At 38.6% G+C, this 19,324-nt stretch overlaps 5 protein-coding genes across 8 annotated transcripts; 2 read left to right on the top strand and 3 right to left on the bottom strand.

Moving 5' to 3' along the window:
* Window positions 1–3: 3 nt before the first annotated feature.
* On the bottom strand, window positions 4–955 carry LOC112180978. Its single transcript, XM_024319569.2, has 2 exons — window positions 490–955; window positions 4–405 (listed from the first exon to the last, which is right to left on the bottom strand). Exons 1-2 carry the CDS (start codon window positions 938–940, stop codon window positions 68–70), a joined length of 789 nt encoding a protein of 262 aa, XP_024175337.2. The 5' UTR covers window positions 941–955; the 3' UTR covers window positions 4–67.
* Window positions 956–1,301: 346 nt separating this feature from the next.
* LOC112180979 (glycine-rich RNA-binding protein 3, mitochondrial) lies at window positions 1,302–3,692 on the top strand. The gene is made up of 5 exons (XM_024319570.1): window positions 1,302–1,459; window positions 2,148–2,298; window positions 2,387–2,455; window positions 2,579–2,685; window positions 3,088–3,692. Exons 2-5 carry the CDS (start codon window positions 2,154–2,156, stop codon window positions 3,469–3,471), a joined length of 705 nt encoding a protein of 234 aa, XP_024175338.1. The 5' UTR covers window positions 1,302–1,459; window positions 2,148–2,153; the 3' UTR covers window positions 3,472–3,692.
* Window positions 3,693–3,922: 230 nt separating this feature from the next.
* On the bottom strand, window positions 3,923–7,756 carry LOC112180976. 2 transcript variants are annotated; one of them, XM_040512030.1, is made up of 5 exons: window positions 7,610–7,756; window positions 6,098–7,316; window positions 5,448–5,869; window positions 4,807–5,049; window positions 3,923–4,710 (listed from the first exon to the last, which is right to left on the bottom strand). In XM_040512030.1, the coding sequence occupies exons 2-5, from the start codon at window positions 6,963–6,965 to the stop codon at window positions 4,081–4,083; spliced, it is 2,163 nt and encodes a 720-aa protein (XP_040367964.1). In that variant the 5' UTR covers window positions 6,966–7,316; window positions 7,610–7,756; the 3' UTR covers window positions 3,923–4,080. The 2 variants fall into 2 exon arrangements, with proteins under 2 accessions (XP_040367964.1, XP_024175334.1); XM_024319566.2 differs by having other exon boundaries at window positions 3,923–5,049.
* Window positions 7,757–9,339: 1,583 nt separating this feature from the next.
* On the bottom strand, window positions 9,340–12,643 carry LOC112180981 (phosphoserine phosphatase, chloroplastic). 2 transcript variants are annotated; one of them, XM_024319572.2, is made up of 8 exons: window positions 12,485–12,643; window positions 11,839–12,073; window positions 11,389–11,521; window positions 11,199–11,306; window positions 10,809–10,902; window positions 10,268–10,417; window positions 10,138–10,191; window positions 9,340–9,748 (listed from the first exon to the last, which is right to left on the bottom strand). In XM_024319572.2, exons 2-8 carry the CDS (start codon window positions 12,065–12,067, stop codon window positions 9,623–9,625), a joined length of 894 nt encoding a protein of 297 aa, XP_024175340.1. In that variant the 5' UTR covers window positions 12,068–12,073; window positions 12,485–12,643; the 3' UTR covers window positions 9,340–9,622. The 2 variants fall into 2 exon arrangements, with proteins under 2 accessions (XP_024175340.1, XP_024175339.1); XM_024319571.2 differs by having other exon boundaries at window positions 11,839–12,082; window positions 12,485–12,631.
* A 2,445-nt stretch (window positions 12,644–15,088) lies between these two features.
* LOC112180016 (respiratory burst oxidase homolog protein A) lies at window positions 15,089–19,281 on the top strand. 2 transcript variants are annotated; one of them, XM_024318506.2, is made up of 14 exons: window positions 15,089–15,602; window positions 15,813–15,969; window positions 16,056–16,104; window positions 16,255–16,368; window positions 16,453–16,860; window positions 16,967–17,353; window positions 17,434–17,529; window positions 17,613–17,728; window positions 17,827–17,929; window positions 18,014–18,202; window positions 18,291–18,422; window positions 18,529–18,657; window positions 18,811–18,889; window positions 18,978–19,281. In XM_024318506.2, the coding sequence occupies exons 1-14, from the start codon at window positions 15,299–15,301 to the stop codon at window positions 19,085–19,087; spliced, it is 2,373 nt and encodes a 790-aa protein (XP_024174274.1). In that variant the 5' UTR covers window positions 15,089–15,298; the 3' UTR covers window positions 19,088–19,281. The 2 variants fall into 2 exon arrangements, with proteins under 2 accessions (XP_024174274.1, XP_040368002.1); XM_040512068.1 differs by lacking the exons at window positions 18,811–18,889; window positions 18,978–19,281 and having other exon boundaries at window positions 18,302–18,422; window positions 18,529–18,656.
* Window positions 19,282–19,324: the final 43 nt, after the last annotated feature.

Here is a 19,324-nt window from a genome sequence, read left to right as displayed (position 1 = left end):
AAATACTTCATACACAAAAATATTTCATTTCACTGAATAAGTCTCCTACATGCAACACCAGAAGCTCCTAATGCTTAAGACTTTCCCAGACATTAAAATCAGTACTTGAGCTGTTATAATCTATGACACTGTCCTGGCACCCTATGAAGTACGTGGTCCGAACCGGATCTATGTTTATTAAAGCGTGGGCAGTTCCGCTTCGACTAGCTGCAACAGCAACCTCATCTGCAGCAATGGTGACTTCAGCGTAACCCTTATCATCTACCTCATCATTCTCCAGCCTAAACCTTGTTTCTGCTCCCCATATGACAAACGTTTCATTACAAGAATGGTGTCTGTGGTTTCCCCTTAAAGCACCAGGCCGGATTTCTCCAAGATGGATTGAAGCACAAATCACAGCTCCACCTAAATCACCAAAAAGTATTTTGTATTAGACGATATGCAGATTTGAATTGGAAAATCCAATGAAAAATTGTAAAGACAAGGTACCCAAAATGCCAGATTGTTGGGCAAGGGAAATGGGGTCGAGCAACCATCCCCGCTTATCTTTTGCAATCCGAGAGGGGAACCCAGAACCGAACCTAACGAGATTGGCCTTGCTGTCGTCCTTGATGCTCTTCTGTAATGGTGTATTGATATTATGAGAATGAGGAGAGGACGAGGAGTGCTGGAGCCTGAGAGAGACCCATGTAAGCAGAAGGAAGATTGAGAGCAGAAAAGGCAAGGCATGGGGCTTCTTCAGAAAGTGTACAAGTGATGACCATGAAACGCTTTGGTTTAGGCTTAGGCTTCGGCTTTGGCTTTGGCTTTGGCTTTGACCATGAAATGGGTTCTCTAAGCTCTGGCTGTTCCTTCTGGGGTTTGCCATCACTTCCTCCGCTCTGTCTTGTCGAATTCGCTTCTCAATACTCCTTTGACATTGCACATAGGATATGGTCATATACGACACAAATTGTATATGGTTATGGGCCCAAGTTTGGCCTCTCGGGTTTGCCTTGTAGGTACAGGCTCCCACTATACATGGCAGTATTGGAAAATGATTTCGACGAGACCAATTGTATAATTATATGTATATCATGAAATTATGTTAAGACCACTTTTATTCAAATTGATTTTGTTGTTGGTAGAACATGATTTAAAAAAAAAAAATTGTTTTCTAAGTGACGGACTATAAAAATGTTGACTTCATTTTTTGAGTTCGAAAAGTATAAAAATAAATTAACAAATGATATTGTTTATATATGAAAAAATAAAATAATTCCAAGAGATAATAGTAAAAACCGAACCCTAAATTGGGAAATTGAGCTGAGAAGTCCTCGTGGCCCATTTAAACCCCCGTCTCGCCCAAACCCTCAAACCCCCCACCTTTGTGTTTTCACAAAAACCCTCTCGTCTCTATTAACAAAATCCCCAATTTCTGTCTTTCAGCCTCTGCTACTTCATTTAGTAGTATCATCAGGTACCCTTTTTCATTTCGTTTTCGATCTTGTTTTTGGGTTCTTGGATTTGGTTTCTGTTCTTCGTTCTCGATTTCGTTGTGGGTTTTGTTCTTCGGCTTAAAGTTTTAAGCTTTACAATCTCATAAGGTTTGTGTTTGCTGGGTTTGTTTGTATAGTACAAGTAAGGGTATAGATTGAGTGAAAGTTTGGATCTTTGGAAATATTACAATGTTTTTTGAAACCCTAAACCCTGGTAATCTCGCTCTTCATTGCAAGCGAAATGGGAAAAGAAAAGTTGTATGGAACCATATACCTCATCATTTTAAGAAATGGGGTGTTGGGTTTATTGGAGTACTGGGATTGAAGAAAAACTTGTTAAGGGTTTTGGGGGGTATTTGGATTTTTGTTGTTTTTTGTAACGGGGTTAAGGTATTACAATGGTTTTGTGACCCAAAACCCTGGTAGGAAAGGCAAAGTTGCATGGAACCAACCATATACATCGTCATTTTAAGAAATGGGGTGTTGGTTTATTGGAGTTCTGGATTTTGAAACAAAACTTGATTAGGGCTTTGGGTTTTTGGATTTTTGTTGTTTTCGGTAAGGAGTTTAGGCAGGGGTGATAAGAGGAATGTTGATTGCTGTATCCAGTCTTGTGTATGATGTGGAATTGTTTCTTGAAACTTGTTTTTACTTTGTGCTCTGTTGTAGGCTGCGATGGCGTTCTTGAGTAAATTTGGCAATATACTTAGGCAGACCGCAACCAGGCAGATCAGATCTGAATTGGTTCCTTCCAAGCCGTCGATTTTTCAGGCGATAAGATGCATGTCAACTGGGCCAAGTTCTAAACTATTTATTGGAGGTACTCTCGTAGTTGCTTAAATAAGTTTTCTCTCCTCCCTGTGGGATGATTTTGTGTTTATGGTTTCTCATTTTTTTGTGTAATGCAGGTGTGTCATTTCAGAGTGATGAGCAAAGTTTGAGGGAAGAATTTGCCAAATATGGTGAAGTTGTTGATGGTATATAATACTCTTAATACGCTCTTCTGTTTCACTTTTCATTCGCTAAGATTAGTTCTTCTGTTTGTTACAAAAGTTTGAACCTTTAATACGGACTGACTTGATAAATGATAAATGTTGTAGTAAGAATCATCACAGACCGTGACACTGGTAGATCGAGAGGCTTTGGATTCGTTACTTACACATCTAGCGAGGAGGCATCAAGTGCCATCCAGGCCTTGGATGGTCAGGTAATTATTCATATTTCATACCTTAATATTACAAAAATCAGTTTATCGTACCTGCTGAATGAATCTTGAGTACAGAATCTAAAGTATGAGACTTGGGAAAATTTTCATGTGGAAATTGCGGCTGGGAAAAAGCTCATATTTTGATCTAAAGTTGTGCTTTTTTATCCTGTGAATTCAATTGATATAAACTTGTTAAAGTTTTAGCTTCATGTACGCTGTCATGATTAGTTCAACATGTAATATTTTGAAGTACATTTTTGAATTGTAGCTTTTGAGACAATTCCAGTGAACACAATATGTTGAGTTTAAAATGCAAATTATGTTGCTTCATGTAATTGCATTAACATATGATTTTTCTATGTCATAGTTGTTGAATTTAAAATGTCTCAAAAATTCTTGTAGGAGCTTCATGGCCGCCGCGTCAGGGTGAATTATGCTACTGATAGGCCTCGGACTAACTTTGGAGGAGGTGGTTATGGTGGTGATGGTGGTTACCCGAGAGGTGGTGGAGGGTATGGTGGTGGTGGTGGCGGTTATGGAGGCGGCGGTTATGGAGGTGGCAGCTACGGTTCGGGGAACTCTGGTGGTGGATACGGTGGAAGTGGAGTTGGCTACAACAGCGGGGGCACTTTTGATAATGCTAGCACTGGTGGTTTTGGTGGTACTGACAACAGCTTTTCCACTGGTGGAGCTCAATTTGGAGAGGACAAAAGTGGCTTCGAAGAGCCATTAGAAGGAAACAATAGGGATGATGATGACACTGCAGACTTCGAAAAAAGGGCCTAAATTTCAAGAGAAATTAGTTCGTTTGTTTGCAGTGCTACAAGTAGATTGTTTTTTGTCACAACTTCTAGTGCCTCCCTCCCAGTCTTCCTCTGAACCTGCTATTTCTATTTTGTTAAATTTGGCTTTGAACTTAATGCACCGTTTGTTGTGCTTTATCAAACCTGAATTCTGGAAATAATTGTAATTCAAGGTTTCCTTACATGCTTGTTCATTACTCTTAAGTGTCCAGAGCTGTTTAGTCTTTTTGTCCATTCGCAAAATATAATGTTGGAAGATCTTCTCTAATTTTATCAGAAGTTAGGAGTTTTGAATGAACATTTATGCATTTGTTAAGCATGAGCGATAGAACTGCTAATTTTGATGTAAACATACAGAAGTTCAACTCATCAAATCCATTTGCCAAGAGGAAAGAAGGGACTGATATGGATTCTCATATTTTCACAAAGCCTCATGTTTGGTAATTAGGAGTTCAAAAAAAATCATCAGGAAACCAACAATGTTAGAAGGAATTGTTGGTAGATTCGTTAAGCTGTAAAGTCAAGAATACCTAACCTCTCCTATATTTTTGTATAGTCTATACACTTTTGCAGAACTTAATTTGGTTAAAATTCAGATATCATAATCATTCATCGAAAACAACCACTTTTGTGCATTCAGGACTACAGGAGAACCTTTCTTGGTCTTCTCCACAATCTGCAGTATTAGCTGTTTCTCCATCTCATCATCAGAATTGGTATTCTCCCCCTCACTGACAGAACACTCAACCATGGAAATGTGCTCATCCCCTATCCATTTCTCTTCCTCGAGAGCAAAATGCCCAATGGAGCCATTCACATCAAAACTTTGATTGCGGATTTGATCTCGGAATGTTTCAATATCTTGACAAGGTGAATCCTCCTCTTCCGATTCACTGAGCTTCATCAACTCTTCGTAAGCCTCATTGTATGCATCTAGAGCTTCCCCTGCTAAATTCATGACTAGAGGCTCTATGATGGTTTGGCTTTGTTCTTTGGAATTAGTACCATCTTCTGATTCCACAATGCGGAGCTCCTTCTGGCTGCTACCATCTCGGATTGTGGACTGCACAGAACTGTTTGAGAGATCCCTCACACAATCCTTATGCTCTGATTCCCCAATGCGGACCTCCTTCTGGCTGCTACCATCTTGGATTGTGGACTGCACAGAACTGTTTGAGAGATCCCTCAAACAATCCTTATGCTCTGATTCCACAATGCGGACCTCCTTCTGGTTGCTACCATCTCGGATTGTGGACTGCACAGAACTGTTTGAGAGATTTCTCAAACAATCCTTATCCTCTGATTCCACAATGCGGACCTTCTTCTGGCTGCTTTGTAGTGCTGCCTCAAGCTCCTGGATACGTTCCTCCAGTCTTGATTGGATAACTTCATGCAGACGCAAGCTAAGCTCTCTAGGAGAAACTGCATAGTTTCCAAAGTGATGAGCAGTGGAGGTGCTGCTTGCATTCTCATTTGACTCGGGTTGCGGAACAGTGTGCCCACCAACCATTTCAGCTCTCAATTCGCCTTGAGCAAAATCTGCCATCAAGTCTGGGTCAAGCTGCAAAAATTTTAACTCCATTAGTGCGAACAAGAATTGAGGAGATTTCCACCTCTGCCAAAAGAACAAGTGCATGCAGTAGTAGAAAACATGTAGAGCTCCTATGAATTACAACTCACGTTCTGCAAAAGATAGCTATTGGAATTGAGGAAAAAAAGGAGATAAAAACTTAATAATGTTTAACGAGCAACAGTTATCACAACGAAAATCAAAGAATTTGATTCACCCACAAAGTTTCAGTACACAAAATTACTACAGAAGTAGGAAAAGAGCCGGTTGCCCGTTTGTGTATTTACACAGATAGGTTGAACCCAATAATCAAAGATCTAATGTAAACCAAAAAGATAAACTTGTGCTGCTTAAACTTAAAATTGCAACAATAAACATCGACTTTGTACCTCATCAAGATCAGTTACTCTTCCCTCCAAAGTAGAAGTATTCATGTTTAGCCCCAACCTCTCAAGTTCAGCTTCAAGCTCTGCCTCTATTTTACTCATCGACTCTGAACTCTCCTCAGCTTTCTGCTCATATGAATCTCTACCATCATACTTGTCCATATTCTGTTCAGCAGAAAAAGGATTTAGGGCCCTGTTCAAATCCAAATTGTCACAAGTATCCTGTGACCCATAATTCTCACTAGTTAGCTCCTTCACTGTTACTGAATCTTTCATTTCCAGTTCTTCATGCAGATCTTCAACCAAGCTTTCGGTCTGCTTCAATACGTCTTTCAACTTGTCAACTTCCTTTCTATTTGCAATGAAAGAAGATATTACGCCAATAGAAACCCCAAGACAGAGTAGAACAACTCCATCTGGTGAACCTGATGAAGGTACAAGCATTAGGCCATGAACTGTGATACAGTGAGAGAAAGACCATTCAAATAGTAGAAAATACAAACTTAGTATTAGATAAATGGTAAAGATTTGAATTTTGATTATTTGATGGTTCACATATATAGTAGCTTCTATAGTTGCTTTTAGTCAGATGTGCCAATATCTGGATATTATTGATTTAAACCCAAAATAAAGCTACAAGAGAAGAGTCCCACCTTCAACATGCAAGTGTTTTCTGCTGGCCGTGTGACTGGAACTGTTGGATCTACCAGTCTGCCCCTTTCCTGTCTCAATTTTCATCTTCTTTGGGAGATCCAGGCAACCAAGTTTTAGTAGTGGAGGAATCCCAGAGGCATTTTCATTTGTTTCTAAATGGTCTTCCTTATGCAACTTATTTTCCTCGATTCCAATCTGAGCACTGAAATGGTCACCATTTGCTCTGCTAATTATTCGGCTTCCATCACTCACAATCAATGGTCTCATACTTGGAGTGGATGGTGAAGGAAGGGTAAGGACACTTGTTTCAGCACGCTCTTTATATAACTGAGCCATCAGACAACTTTCTAAGGAATTTAGAGGCTTAACAATATGCCCATGTAAATGTTCAGTTCTTAAAGACCTTCTGTTCCTCAGAGGAGCATGAAAAGAACCCTTTTCTCCATTGGAAGATTTAGGTAACATGGCACCAGTATTGTCATCAAAGTCATTATTTTGCCTACTTTCATCTCCATTCTCATTTTTGTTTGCTTGGTATACTGGTGATATATTTGATAGAGAAAGTACATTGCAATGTTGGTAACTCACCAGACTTGCCAGCTTTTCACCATCATACCCACTAGAAGAAGCCTCTTCGGTGTCAGAAACACCTCCCCAGACGTTAACATCCGCTACTCTCTCACCTGAAACTGGTTTTCTAGCCCTGTGTCTGCGGAGGGAAGAGCTTGGGGACTCAGGTTTCTCAAGATTTGCATCCCCAAAAGAAACATTTAACAAGCCATCCTTATCCCTCTCCCTCGAAAGTTTCTGCCAATACTTGGTCAAATATCCAGCACCGGCAGCTGCGGCAACAACCCACAAATCCATATCCTCCCTTCTAACAAAGAAAGCCTAACTTAACACCTCCACACACACTCTTCTCTCTCTTTCAATTCTCAATACCCCATAACCATAAACATCCATGAAGCCAAAATTGGGGAGACAAAAAAAACCTTTGAACCAATGAATCAAACACCCTTTGTAGATTCAGAGCAGCATTTGATTACAAAAAACTCAAACTTGAACCAAAATCCAATGCCCAGTTCATCAAAAACAGAACTTCAGCTGTCAATTCTCAGCATCAAAAGCTGGAAAATACTACTTCCACAGAACAACACGACACTAAACAGGCATCAATATCCAACTCCCAAAAAACTGAAAAAAGAAACCTCCAATTTTCTGCAAGAACAAGAAAAGAAAAGAAAAAAACAATTACAGAACTAAACTCCTCAATCCACATAAGAAACCAACCAAGAGCAACAATATAAAGTTATAAACAACATATATAAAATTCCAAACACTACCCACTTCATAGCAACCTACAAACACTAAAACCCATTACTCAGAAAACTCCACAAACCCCACCAAAACCCATTACTGAATCAAACTCATTTTCCTAATCACCATTAGCAAGAATGTGAAAATGTCTCAGTGCTCTGAAAATGAAACAAGAAAAAAGATAGAGACTTTACGTTGTATGAGGGTCCTGAGGCCAATCCAAAAGCAGCCCAACTTGTGAATCTTGAAGAATTAGCACCCGCTGCTCTGTTATCTACAGGGCTCCGATACAACCCACAAGTTCTTACATTTGGTAAACGACGACAAAAAAGAAAAATCGTTATTCTGACCAAAATTAGATAATAACGACACATATATAAATACCATCCCCCCCCCCCCCCCCTCCCTTTTTTTTCATGGGTTATTTTTCCTTTTTCTGTCTATCTTCCTTTTTTTTTTTTATTGGAGTGAGGTAGCAACTCATCTAGGTTACATTAACGAGTTAGTACACACTCGGTTAGCACTTAGACCGAGATCTACGAGAATATCTCAGAAAAGTCAAATTAATCTCCTGCTTTAAAAACCACCACAGGTGGTCGAGTACTCGAGTTAGTAAGAGCCTCCAGGTGTGGAACCCCCACACCCGGATTCGAATCCCGCCAAAGCTTATTGAGATTAAATCCTAATATATTCTTTGTGGTCAGGGGGGAGGAAGCGTTCTAACAAGATCCCCCGGTCTCTGGGCCTAAGAAGTCTTTGCGGACACCATGTGATTGACAAATAAAAAAAAAATCTCCCGCTTTAATCTTTCTTCAATTTTTCCTCCTACATTTTTTCATATATTTTCTCAAAAATTTTGGAGGAAAAAAGAATTAGTTCGTAGATGTCAAACAAATACCTACACTTATTTACCCTAACTTTAATTTTTTCTTTTTCTTTTTCTGATTCCATTATTTACTCTAACTTGGTGAGTTTGTTTCTTGAGTAGAATACAAGAGATCGCAATGAGATATATGTCACTATAATTAACTAATGGCTATGACATGCTTTATTTTATTTTTTATTTTTTCTTGATTCTATTTGGCTTTTGGATTTCTCACATACTTTTCGCAGTAGGTACATTGTACTCTTTGATATAATCGCCCCAACAGAAAAAGGGAATAGAGTAGATTCATTTTATCTTTCCAACAACAGAAGTGGAAAGAACAGAAGTGAAAAAGATCAGCAACCACCTTCTTCACCCCATCTTATAAAAAACATGGCACTGAATCAAAATCAGGTTGTCATTTTCTTATGACTCCAGTTTTGACATCCTTGTGTAATTTTCTTGAGCTCCTTTATGTGAAAAGGATAGGGACCCTAAAAGGGAGAGAACACAAAAGTTAAGGGAGACTTTGGTCCTTAATTTAATGACCTTATTTAGTAATTAGTATAGGCCAACCCACATGTATATTGGACCCCTAAGCACTCCCCCACCCACTAAGAAGTGCTTCACATGCTAAATTATTAGCAAGCAATGGATGAGAGTAACAGTTTTTGATGAGGTTGCACATCAGATTTATAATATTTATTAGATATGAACTCAGTAGTTGAACTATCAATCTATCATGATATTGATACCTGTCAATGTTCCTTTAGTTATAAGCCGTTCATTTCACAGTTGCATACTATATAGAAAAGAAGGATGATATTGACATTTGAGTTTCAATTATTCTCTGTTTCCTTTGATGAATGAGAACCAAACCAGTTCAATGTGTTGGCTAACCCGCAGCTTTTGATTGATAGGACTTTGAAATCCCCCAAACCCAAATTTGACAATAAATTAAGGCTAAATTCATAGGTGTGTTTATGGGCCTTATGGCAGGTCCAACATTATCACATATTAAACAATCAAGTCTGCAAAAACTGTCAAATTGATCAAGGATTTCAGGGTAAAGATATTGATCTCAGATTCATAATGTATAAGCTTTCAAACTAGTATATCTGCAACAATATGTTTTACATTAATTGCGACACTAATTTCACAAGTACAACATCCTAAGAACCACTCAATGCTCTCTCACTCTTTATTCATCTTCTTATACACGAAGCACAAGCCACCATGTAGTAATAGGACTGATCTAAGCATATAATGCAGCAGGGCAGGCAGACTGATAAAGAAACAATAGCATGAAATTAGGAATCAATGGGCCACAGAAGAGTAAAGGCTATTCCAAGGAACTTATCAACTCTTCGAAATTAAAAACAAGCCAATCAGCCTTTGCTGCAACAGCCTCCCGATGTTGAACACCAGCATAGCAGATGAACAAATCAGCACCTCCAGGTTGACGTGCCTGGAAACAGTGAAAAACAATATTGGTTACGAAACTTCATGTGTAAGCTTAACGAGAATATTATTACATTGATCACACTAACATGACTTGACTCATTTAGCCAACCATCCTTGAACAAATCAGTTCAATCGATTGATCATTCACCACTATCAAAATACAAGAAAGATAATTCATGAAACAATCCTATCCTCACTTTTTGCTCTTCCTTCCTTTTCCCCCAGAATACTGAACCAGTCTATGATAATTTTAGGAGAAAAGATTATTAATATTTCAATCAAGGAAGCCTGATCATCATTTAGCTGTATGTACAAGACTAGATGCAAGAAAGTAAGACACATAAAACACAAAGTAATATTTGTTGTCAGATGGACTTCGAGTGATTTACTCACCTCGAGATCAGTCGCACCATCCCCAATCATGACTAATTCCTTGTAATTATGAGCCTGAGAAAATCAGTTTTATAAGCTTACCACCACGATACTTGAAAACTAAACGTCAACCATAAGACGATGGACTGACCTTCCTTATCCGTTGCACTGCAGTGGCTTTTCCTCCACTCCTTGAAGTGGGCTCATTTTCATCAAAGCCGACAAACTCTCCATTACTTCCAAATAGTAGGTGATTGGCAAACACGTTTTCTGGCGGAATCCCAAGAATTGATGCAACAGGCTGTAGAAATAGTCGGTTAGTAACGACAACATAAAAAGAAGATACTGTCATATGTGAAAAGCCATGTATCAGAAGCTCTTTGTTAGGCCCAAACAACCCCCCTCCAAAGAAACATGGAGGAAAATAAAAATCAACTATAGAGAACAAAAATTCTCTTTGGTGATGAACAATTGTAGAATCCGCCACAAATAAAACATTATCATATATTTCACTCCTCCTGAAAATTTAAGTGAGCATGCAGCAAATAATATAACAAAGTCTTTCTTATTCAGACTACTCTAATGATCCATTTATATTTCAAATAATTCTAATTTTCCACTGACAAGTGATAAATGAGACCAACAAAGTAGCAATATAAAGAAATGGAGTACTCCAACATTCAGAAGCCTACTTTTATCATTTGACGGAAACCTCCAGAGACCAGGTAGACTGTGGTTCCATTAGCTTTCAGCTTCTTGACTAATTTGGTGATGCCAGGAGAAATCCTACATAAGAATGTGCACGAAGATTAGTTTCAGAAACTTTTTCTTTGGTAATATTGGCAATACTTTATTGTGTTGTCTTCAGGTCACCCTAAATCTTATATGGTCTTATCTAAATATCTCACTTGTATCAATAACAGCAATACTATATTTTGTAATCAAATTTATAAAAACACAAAAATCATTCAATATTTATAAAGTACCAAAGGAACTCCTTGAGCAAACAAGCAGGTGACATATACTAAAGATACTTAAAGAAAGCCAGTATACACTCAAGCTGATTAATAGAAGCCTCCTACCTTGGGGGCCTCTTTTCAAGATAATCTTGTACTTGAGACAGGGATGGATTAAACAAAGATAATCTGGCAGCCAAAGCCTCCTCAAAAGGTACTGAACCACTCATTGCCCTAGAAAGAATGAGAACTGCAATCAGAGACCAAAGTTCTACAATTCAAAACAAACTAAGCAATTTTAATAGCTGACACCCACCTAGAAGTCCATTCTGCAACAACCTTTCCAGCTCCACAAAATTCTGCAAGTTCATCAATGCCCTCATCGAGGCAAACCGTGCTATCCACATCAAAGCAGACCGCATCAGCATTTCTCCATAACTCAAGAACCTCTATAAACATTAAAATACCAAATCATATCAACATGTCATTCCATTAGGTCACAGTATAAAGCCTAGGTGGGACAATTACTAATTTCATAAGAAGGCCTAGTTGATGCAACTGTTCTGCAGTCTTAAGCACGAACTCTTTCAATGAATCAGCAAGCAATAATCCACACTTTCCACCGACTAAATATACATATATTTAACAGAGTTCAGCTCCAATGAATCAAATACCATCCTAACGTCCTCACAATGATGCCATCTCTTTCTAAAACCAATTATAAACCCTAGAGGCAAACAACATAGCAGTAGATCAATCACATTACCTTTAGAAGGTAGCATGTTGCCAAAGCGGCTCGATGGGGAGGCTTCTACTGGTTGAATCGAAGCAGCAATTGGCTTGAGAGATCTGTGGTGCTGCTCTATCCCAATATTTCTATTTCTATACAAACTTTTGGTGAATTGCGCTGAAGATGTAGGAACAAAAGCATGGCTCTTTTGCCTAAAATGAGTCCCAATGGCAGTAATTCTAGACGAATTCACCAATCCTTCCATGAATATCTGCTTCCACCAAATCAAAAACAACAATCATAAGAGAGAGAAAAAAAATCCCTCCAACACCCTAAAGAAGTTGCATAATGCATACTATTCTTACAAAACACAACAACCCAATTCTACAAACCCACATATCAACACAACAAAGAGCTAAAGATCATAAATTTAATGCATACATACATAAACATATCACAATTTAAACCAGAAAGTTCATATTTTTATACACCAAACAAAACCCAACTCATACTATATGAACTTTTTTCTTCCTCACATTTTCTGGGCAAGCAAACACAGAGCAAAATGCCATTACCAGTCTCAAATTGAACGCAGCACAAGTTACAGAGTAAAGGCAAAAGATTGAAACTTTACGAAGGTAAACAAAAAAAAAAGACAAGGAAGATTGAAATGAAGGTTTACCTGTGTATATATTACAGTGTTTGGTTTCTTTCCTCAGATCTAGCTGCTCCTTTATTTTATTGGTACAAAGATTAAAATAGGAACAGCTACAAAGATCTAGCTGCTCCTTTTATTCTGTGCTCTTCATTTTTTTTCTCTGGAGCTCCTTCCCTCTCTCTTTATGTTTGGTGTGAAGCAAATTCACCCGAAAACTTGTCTTAATTACGAAAGTGACCTTCAATAGTAGGGGGCAACCCGACCCGTTTGTGATGGGTGATGGACCCCTCGCCGTATGGCCGAGGACGAGGGGTGGCAAACGGGTTGACACCCGTTAATCCGGAGGCTTTAAACCTGTGCGGCATGACGTGTTAGTATTATAAAAAAAGAAAATAGAAAGCGTAAATTGTAAAATCGAGAATGTGGATTTCACTGTTATGCTATGCTATGCATATAGCCAATTAAATGCAAAAATCTTGTTGATGGTATTCCATCACCTTGGAGCTTTCAAATCATAACACCTGCTTTTTTACCAAGGGACACCAGGGTTAAGAGGCTGATGCTGCAGCCAGGTATGTGGGACGTTAACTACATTTCTGAAAAGTTTTTACCTATTGATGCAGAGAAGATATTATCTATACCTCTGAGTAGCAGAGCTGTTGGGGATGTTGTTATTTGGCATTACACTAAGACTGGACATTACACAGTCAAATCTGGGTACTGGTTGGGGATGGAATGGAAGCAGATAAAGTTGGGAGCAGGGAGTAGTGGCAGAATGGGTGTTTCAAACTCCAATTTTCTCTGGAGTAAGATCTGGAGCTTACAAGTTCCTTCTAAAGTCAAGTTACTCTTATGGAGAGCTTGCCACTCGTTCTTGCCTTGTGTTGAGCGTTTGGTGAAACGCAGGATTTGTTCCCAATCGGTGTGTGCAAGATGTGGAGAGGCGGATGAGACTGTGATTCACTGCCTTTGGGAGTGCAGGGTGGTTAGAAAAATCTGGAAATTATCTTGGATGTGGCCGGTTTACAAGATCTGGAAGGAACCTTCATTTATGGACCTGTTTGCCCACGTGTTGGATTCAGAACAAGCTGAGCAGGTGGAATTGTTTGGGCTCCTTATATGGTGGATTTGGAAAGACCGAAACAACTTTATTCATAGGCAAACATCTATGGAACCAAGTGAGCTGCTTCGAAAATGTAGTGATTGGCAGAGAGAACTGAAGCAAGTGTGGGAAAAGAAACAAGCACACAAGCATAATGTTAGGTCGATGAATCAGTTGGAGGTGAAATGGGAAAGGCCCCCACCGCAATGGTGTAAATTGAATTTCGACGGAGCTTGTGAGGCTAATGGGGGAAAAGCTGGGCTGGGTGCAGTGATCAGAAATGAGTTGGGTGAGTTGGTGGGTGCTTTAGCAGTGCCTATTGCAGCGACTTTGAAACCAAGTGCAGTTGAAGCTTTGGCTCTGCAGGAAGGGCTGAGGTACTCCAGATTGCTGGGAATCAGGAATTTGGAAGTTGAAGGAGATGCATTATGTATCATTAATTCACTTTCACAAACTGAAAATGATTTGACTGAGATTGGGGCTGTTTTGGAGGGAGTTCGTCTACTGCTGCAGGAGTTTGAGTTAGTGAATTGGAAGCATGTTCGTAAAAAAGCCAATCAAGTAGCCCATGAATTGGCTAGATCAGCTTTGAAGAGTGTCCAGTCCATGTTTTGCAGGGAGCGTGGTCCTCCTTGGCTTAGTGAGTTAGTTGAGGCAACAAATGATGTTAGGGGCTGATCTCAGTTTCTGAGATTGTATTTGCTTTCCCTGTATTACTTGTTTGAGTTTAATAGAGAACTTTCCTTGAATCAAAAAAAAAAAAAAAATTTACGTGAGGATATGTGACTCACCAACCCAACTCACCAACTTCCACAACTGGCAAATACTCTTGACTTATTTGTCCAAATGAAATTAAAAGTCCTACTTTTAGATAATTTAACTTTTTCAGGCAATTTACAAAGGGATTTGGTTTTGTATAACTAACCTTAAACTTGGGAATCTCCTAAACCCAATTACAATTTTTTTTTTTTTTTTTGCAAAGTGCTACCAAATAATTATTTCTAAATATGTTCTTTACACACAGGTCAAATATGAGGTATATCTTGACATATGAAGCTAGAGATACGTTTAAACGAAAAATTGACTCTTTTTCACCACCTTACTAATAGTAAGCTTGATGTGATTTCTGAACAAACTTAGCAGATTCAACTTGGCTTCTGTTATGCAAGAGGTAGAATTCTCTATCAATTGCCTTATTCTTACATATAGCTTTGCAGCAAAAGTTGATGTTGGGTGCACGACACTTAACAACACATACTCATCTCCACACCCTTTTTCTTGCATGGTGAGACATGTCAAGGTGTGAGCTTCTTTTGGTTTTAGCTGTTGAGAAATATTGATATAACCTCTTATTCACATCACAACCTTTTCATTTCCATGATTTCTTGTCTACAGGTTTAGCTTTCTTGTCTTCAAGCTTAGCTAGCTACTCTACCTGCTCTCACTTCCTTTCTGTTCCTAATTAGTATATCAACCCCTAACAAAACCTCTATCTCTTAGCTTATTGCTTCAGTTTCCCACCCAACTCCAAGAAAGAACAAAAACCTCGCTTGCTTAATTATTGTACCTCTCAAAGAAAACAAATTGCTATTTTACTGTCTACCTTCTCCTTCATAGTAATTAGAAGAAGAGAAGAATGAAAGATTTTTGCAGCTGGAAAACCCAATAAGTACCTACATTGATCACAAACCACATTTCTTTCTTCCCATGAAAACTTGATCACCAAGTATCCATCAATGGAGCCACAACCATCTTCGCTATCACTGTCATCTTCATCATCTTGCAGTACTAATGATAACACTATGCCGCTTTCTTTCTCTCCGGTTTGGACTGAATCCGATAAAACAGAACCACTGCAAGCTGTGAACCAGGAGAAGGCATCCACTCCCAGGTCAGATACTGAATTGCTGAGATTTATGGACCTCACTGCCAATGGTGGGATGAGGTGGGAGGATGTAGAGGACCGGTTTGACCGGCTTGCCATCACACATTGCCAAATTGATCCAGTTATAAAATGGTCTGATTTTGGTTTGTGCATAGGTGAGCAAACTTATATTAATATTTAAGGTTTCTGATACAAAATGAGGAGCCTATGCATACATGTACAAGTGACTGGTATATTACTACTTATGATAATGATACATTATCTATATTTTTCTTTGAGAATATTTAGCTAGCTCCTTCATCAATATTATTGATCGATTTTGTGCTCCATTTTCCTTCTTTTTATATAACTTCGATTTTTGGTAGGGATGAAACAGTCGCAAGAGTTTGCTAATCAGCTATTAAGGGCTCTAAGGAAAAGCAAGGATTGCAATTTTTGTATGAGGAAAGATGAACTGCACAGTTACTGGTGTCGTATGACTGACCCTTGCTTCAATTCAAGGATGCAGATTTTCTTTGACTTGTAATGATCCTTTATATTATAATGTTTTATATCCTATTTGCAAGAATAATAAATCCATTTTCTAAATTTTTGTATTTCTTTTTCAGGTGTGACAGAAACATGGAAGGAAGAATGACTGAGATAGATATTAAGCAGGTAACTGTGTACTGTCATGAAAAGCAGACCTTTAGCTAGCACCTCTTATGATAGTGAATACTTCATAATTTTGAGTTATACTTCAAATTTTTTGGCATCAATTTTGTGCTGATGCTTCCTGGTTTACTTGGAATGTTATGATTTTTTCAGACTATTATACTAAGTGCTACTACAAATAAGTTATTTTTGACACCTGAGGAAGCAGAAGACTATGCTGCTTTAGTCATGGAGCTGCTTGACACTGAAAAAAGAGGCTACATTGAGGTATCATTCAATAATGTCAAATGGATTCTTAGAAAAACAAAAGGATATAATATTGACTTCTGAAGGTTTGTGACTATCTTGCAGCTTCCCCAATTTGAGACTCTTTTTAAAGTGAGCTTATCAAAGGCCTCCTTCTCAAATAATCACTTGTCAATCAGACATGATCCGTATCACAATTTTGACCGAGTTCAGGAGCCAAATTCCAGGATAGAAATTTTGTTTCGATCTTATTGGCGACGAGCATGGATAGTTTTGTTGTGGTTGACCATATGTAGTGCACTGTTCACTTGGAAATTTCTGCAATATAGGCATAGAGCAGCTTTTCAAGTAATGGGGTACTGCCTATCCTCTGCCAAAGGTGCTGCTGAAACCCTTAAATTCAACATGGCTCTAATTCTCCTCCCTGTATGTCGTAATACAATTACATGGCTCCGAAGGAATCGTTCAGTCAACTCGATCATTCCATTCAATGACACTATCAACTTCCACAAGGTAATGTTGCTCATTGTCATAGCTTAGCTCTAATAGTAGAAAACTTCCTCCACAGGAAATTTTTTGAGCTATTACTAACACAGATGATAACTTTCTCTACGTATAGCTCATCGCAGGAGGGATAGCAGTAGGAGTTATCCTACATGGTGGTTGTCACCTAACCTGTGATTTACCAAGAATTAGTGATTCAGATCATGTAATCTTCAGGCAAACAATAGCTGCCCAATTCGGGTACCATCAACCATCATACTTTGAAATATTGTCCACAAAGGAAGTGGCATCAGGGATTGGTATGGTAATACTAATGGCCATAGCATTCTCACTTGCAACAACATGGCCACGCCGGGGGTCACCTTCACTGCCTAAGTCTGTCCGGAATGTCACAGGATACAATACCTTTTGGTACTCACATCACTTGTTCATACCTGTATATGCATTGCTCATTTTTCACTCTATATTCCTCTTCCTTACAAACAACGTAAATGAGAAAACGGTAAGCCTTTCGATTAGTCCCCATGTATGTGGAATATTAACTTCATAAAATGTCGTGATGCTAACAATGTGCTTGAGCAGACGTGGATGTACATTGCCATTCCAGTTCTGTTATATACTGGAGAACGAGTATTTCGAGCCATGAGATCAGGATTTTATGAGGTGGAAATGTTGAAGGTAAGATGCCAATATATATCATCATCATCCTTGTTAATTTGAAGGAATAAGTTTAAAGTTTTGTCTTACTTCCTTTTGTGCAGGCAAGTATTCATCCTGGAAAAGTTGTGTCCCTCAAATTGCACAAACCAAAAGGTTTCAAGTACCTGAGTGGCATGTACATATTCATTCAATGCCCTCAGATTTCACCATTTGAATGGTAAGCGCGTTACTTTTCTCCAACCAAATATTCATCAGCTTTACAATTAAAGATAAGCAATGTAATATACTCTTTACCATGTTCTTTTCTCATTTCAGGCACCCGTTTTCGTTAACATCAGGACCAGAAGATGACTACCTAAGTGTGCATATTAGAACTTCTGGGGACTGGAGTTACCAAATATACAGTCTTTTCCAAGAGGTAAAGTGGAAAATTGTGAGAACAAAATGAATGAGAAGAATAAATTCCAAATCTCAGTTCAGTTTTTCTTATGAAACTTTGCAGGCAACATTATCTGGACTTAACAGTTACCCCAAAGTACACATTGATGGGCCTTATGGTGCTGCTTCCCAAGACCATATCAAGTATGATATCATTGTTCTAATCGGTCTAGGCATAGGCGCTACACCTTTCATTGGCATCCTCAAAGATATTGTCAATGGTGCTCAAAAGTCATCACATTGTGATCATCATGTATGGTTCTTAGTTTTGTTTTTCACTTGAGAAAATTGATTTCAAGCTGGCTACTCAAAAATCCTTCTGATTGCTATATTTGAAATAGTCTGGTTGCAGAGAATGCAGCTCAAGAAAGTCTCCACTAAAAGCCTATCTTTTTTGGGTCACAAGGGAACAAAGCTCCTTTGAATGGTTTAGAGACATCATGAAGGAAATATCAAACTCAAGCGAAAAGCAGGTACAGGGCTGCAAAGGTTATACTTTCATTGCAACTGTTCATTGATGAAGTAAGGTTTACCAGTCTGCAATGTGCATGCTAATAACTTGTGGTGATCGTCCCTTAGTCTGTTGTAGAGATGCACAATTTCTTAACTTCTGTGTATGAAGAGGGAGATGCGCGCTCAGTTCTAATAAGTGCAATACAAGCATTGCATTATGCCAAAAATGGGATTGACTTTGTTTCCCGGACTCCGGTAAGTACTGCATCACAAACCCTTTCTTTCTATATCACTCATCAATTGGTTAGTATGGTGCATTTGGGGTATCTATACACTATACTCTTTGCCTCACTAAGTGAAGGTTTATCTAGGAAAGCATTTTGATCTTATTTGTGACGAAATTTTCAGGTAAGAACACATTTTGCCCGGCCAAACTGGTCCAGCATCTTCTCAAAATTGGCATGTAAACACAGAAGAGCACGGATTGGTGAGAAACTCTCGGAAAACAGAAAGAAATTTATGTCGATTGATCACTGCTATATGCTAATTGAAAATTTGGGTTTTTTCTTGGACAGGGGTTTTCTACTGTGGCGCATCAACCTTAGCAAACGAGTTGGAGGGAATGTGTACCAAATTTTCGACCAAAACTTCCACAAGATTTGTATTTCACAAGGAGAATTATTAACAGGATTAGACATTTAGTTGCAACAGAAATCTCTATTGTATCTGTAGTCCTGTACCAAATCCACAAACTAAAAGGGAAAATGATCATTTACCCAATTTTGGGGTTAATTAACCTCATTTACCCAAACACTCTAAGAGATTACCCACTCACACAACGGTTTTTATTTTTAAACTCCACTAGCCCAAAACTCTAAGAGTGGACCTGTTTTCTTCATATTTTTGGATTGTTTTGCCCTTT

This window comes from Rosa chinensis, chromosome 7, assembly GCF_002994745.2.
Source record: "Rosa chinensis cultivar Old Blush chromosome 7, RchiOBHm-V2, whole genome shotgun sequence".
Taxonomy (NCBI): Eukaryota; Viridiplantae; Streptophyta; class Magnoliopsida; order Rosales; family Rosaceae; genus Rosa; species Rosa chinensis.
Note: the sequence above shows the minus strand (reverse complement) of the source record. Positions and strands in the feature narration are given on the sequence as shown.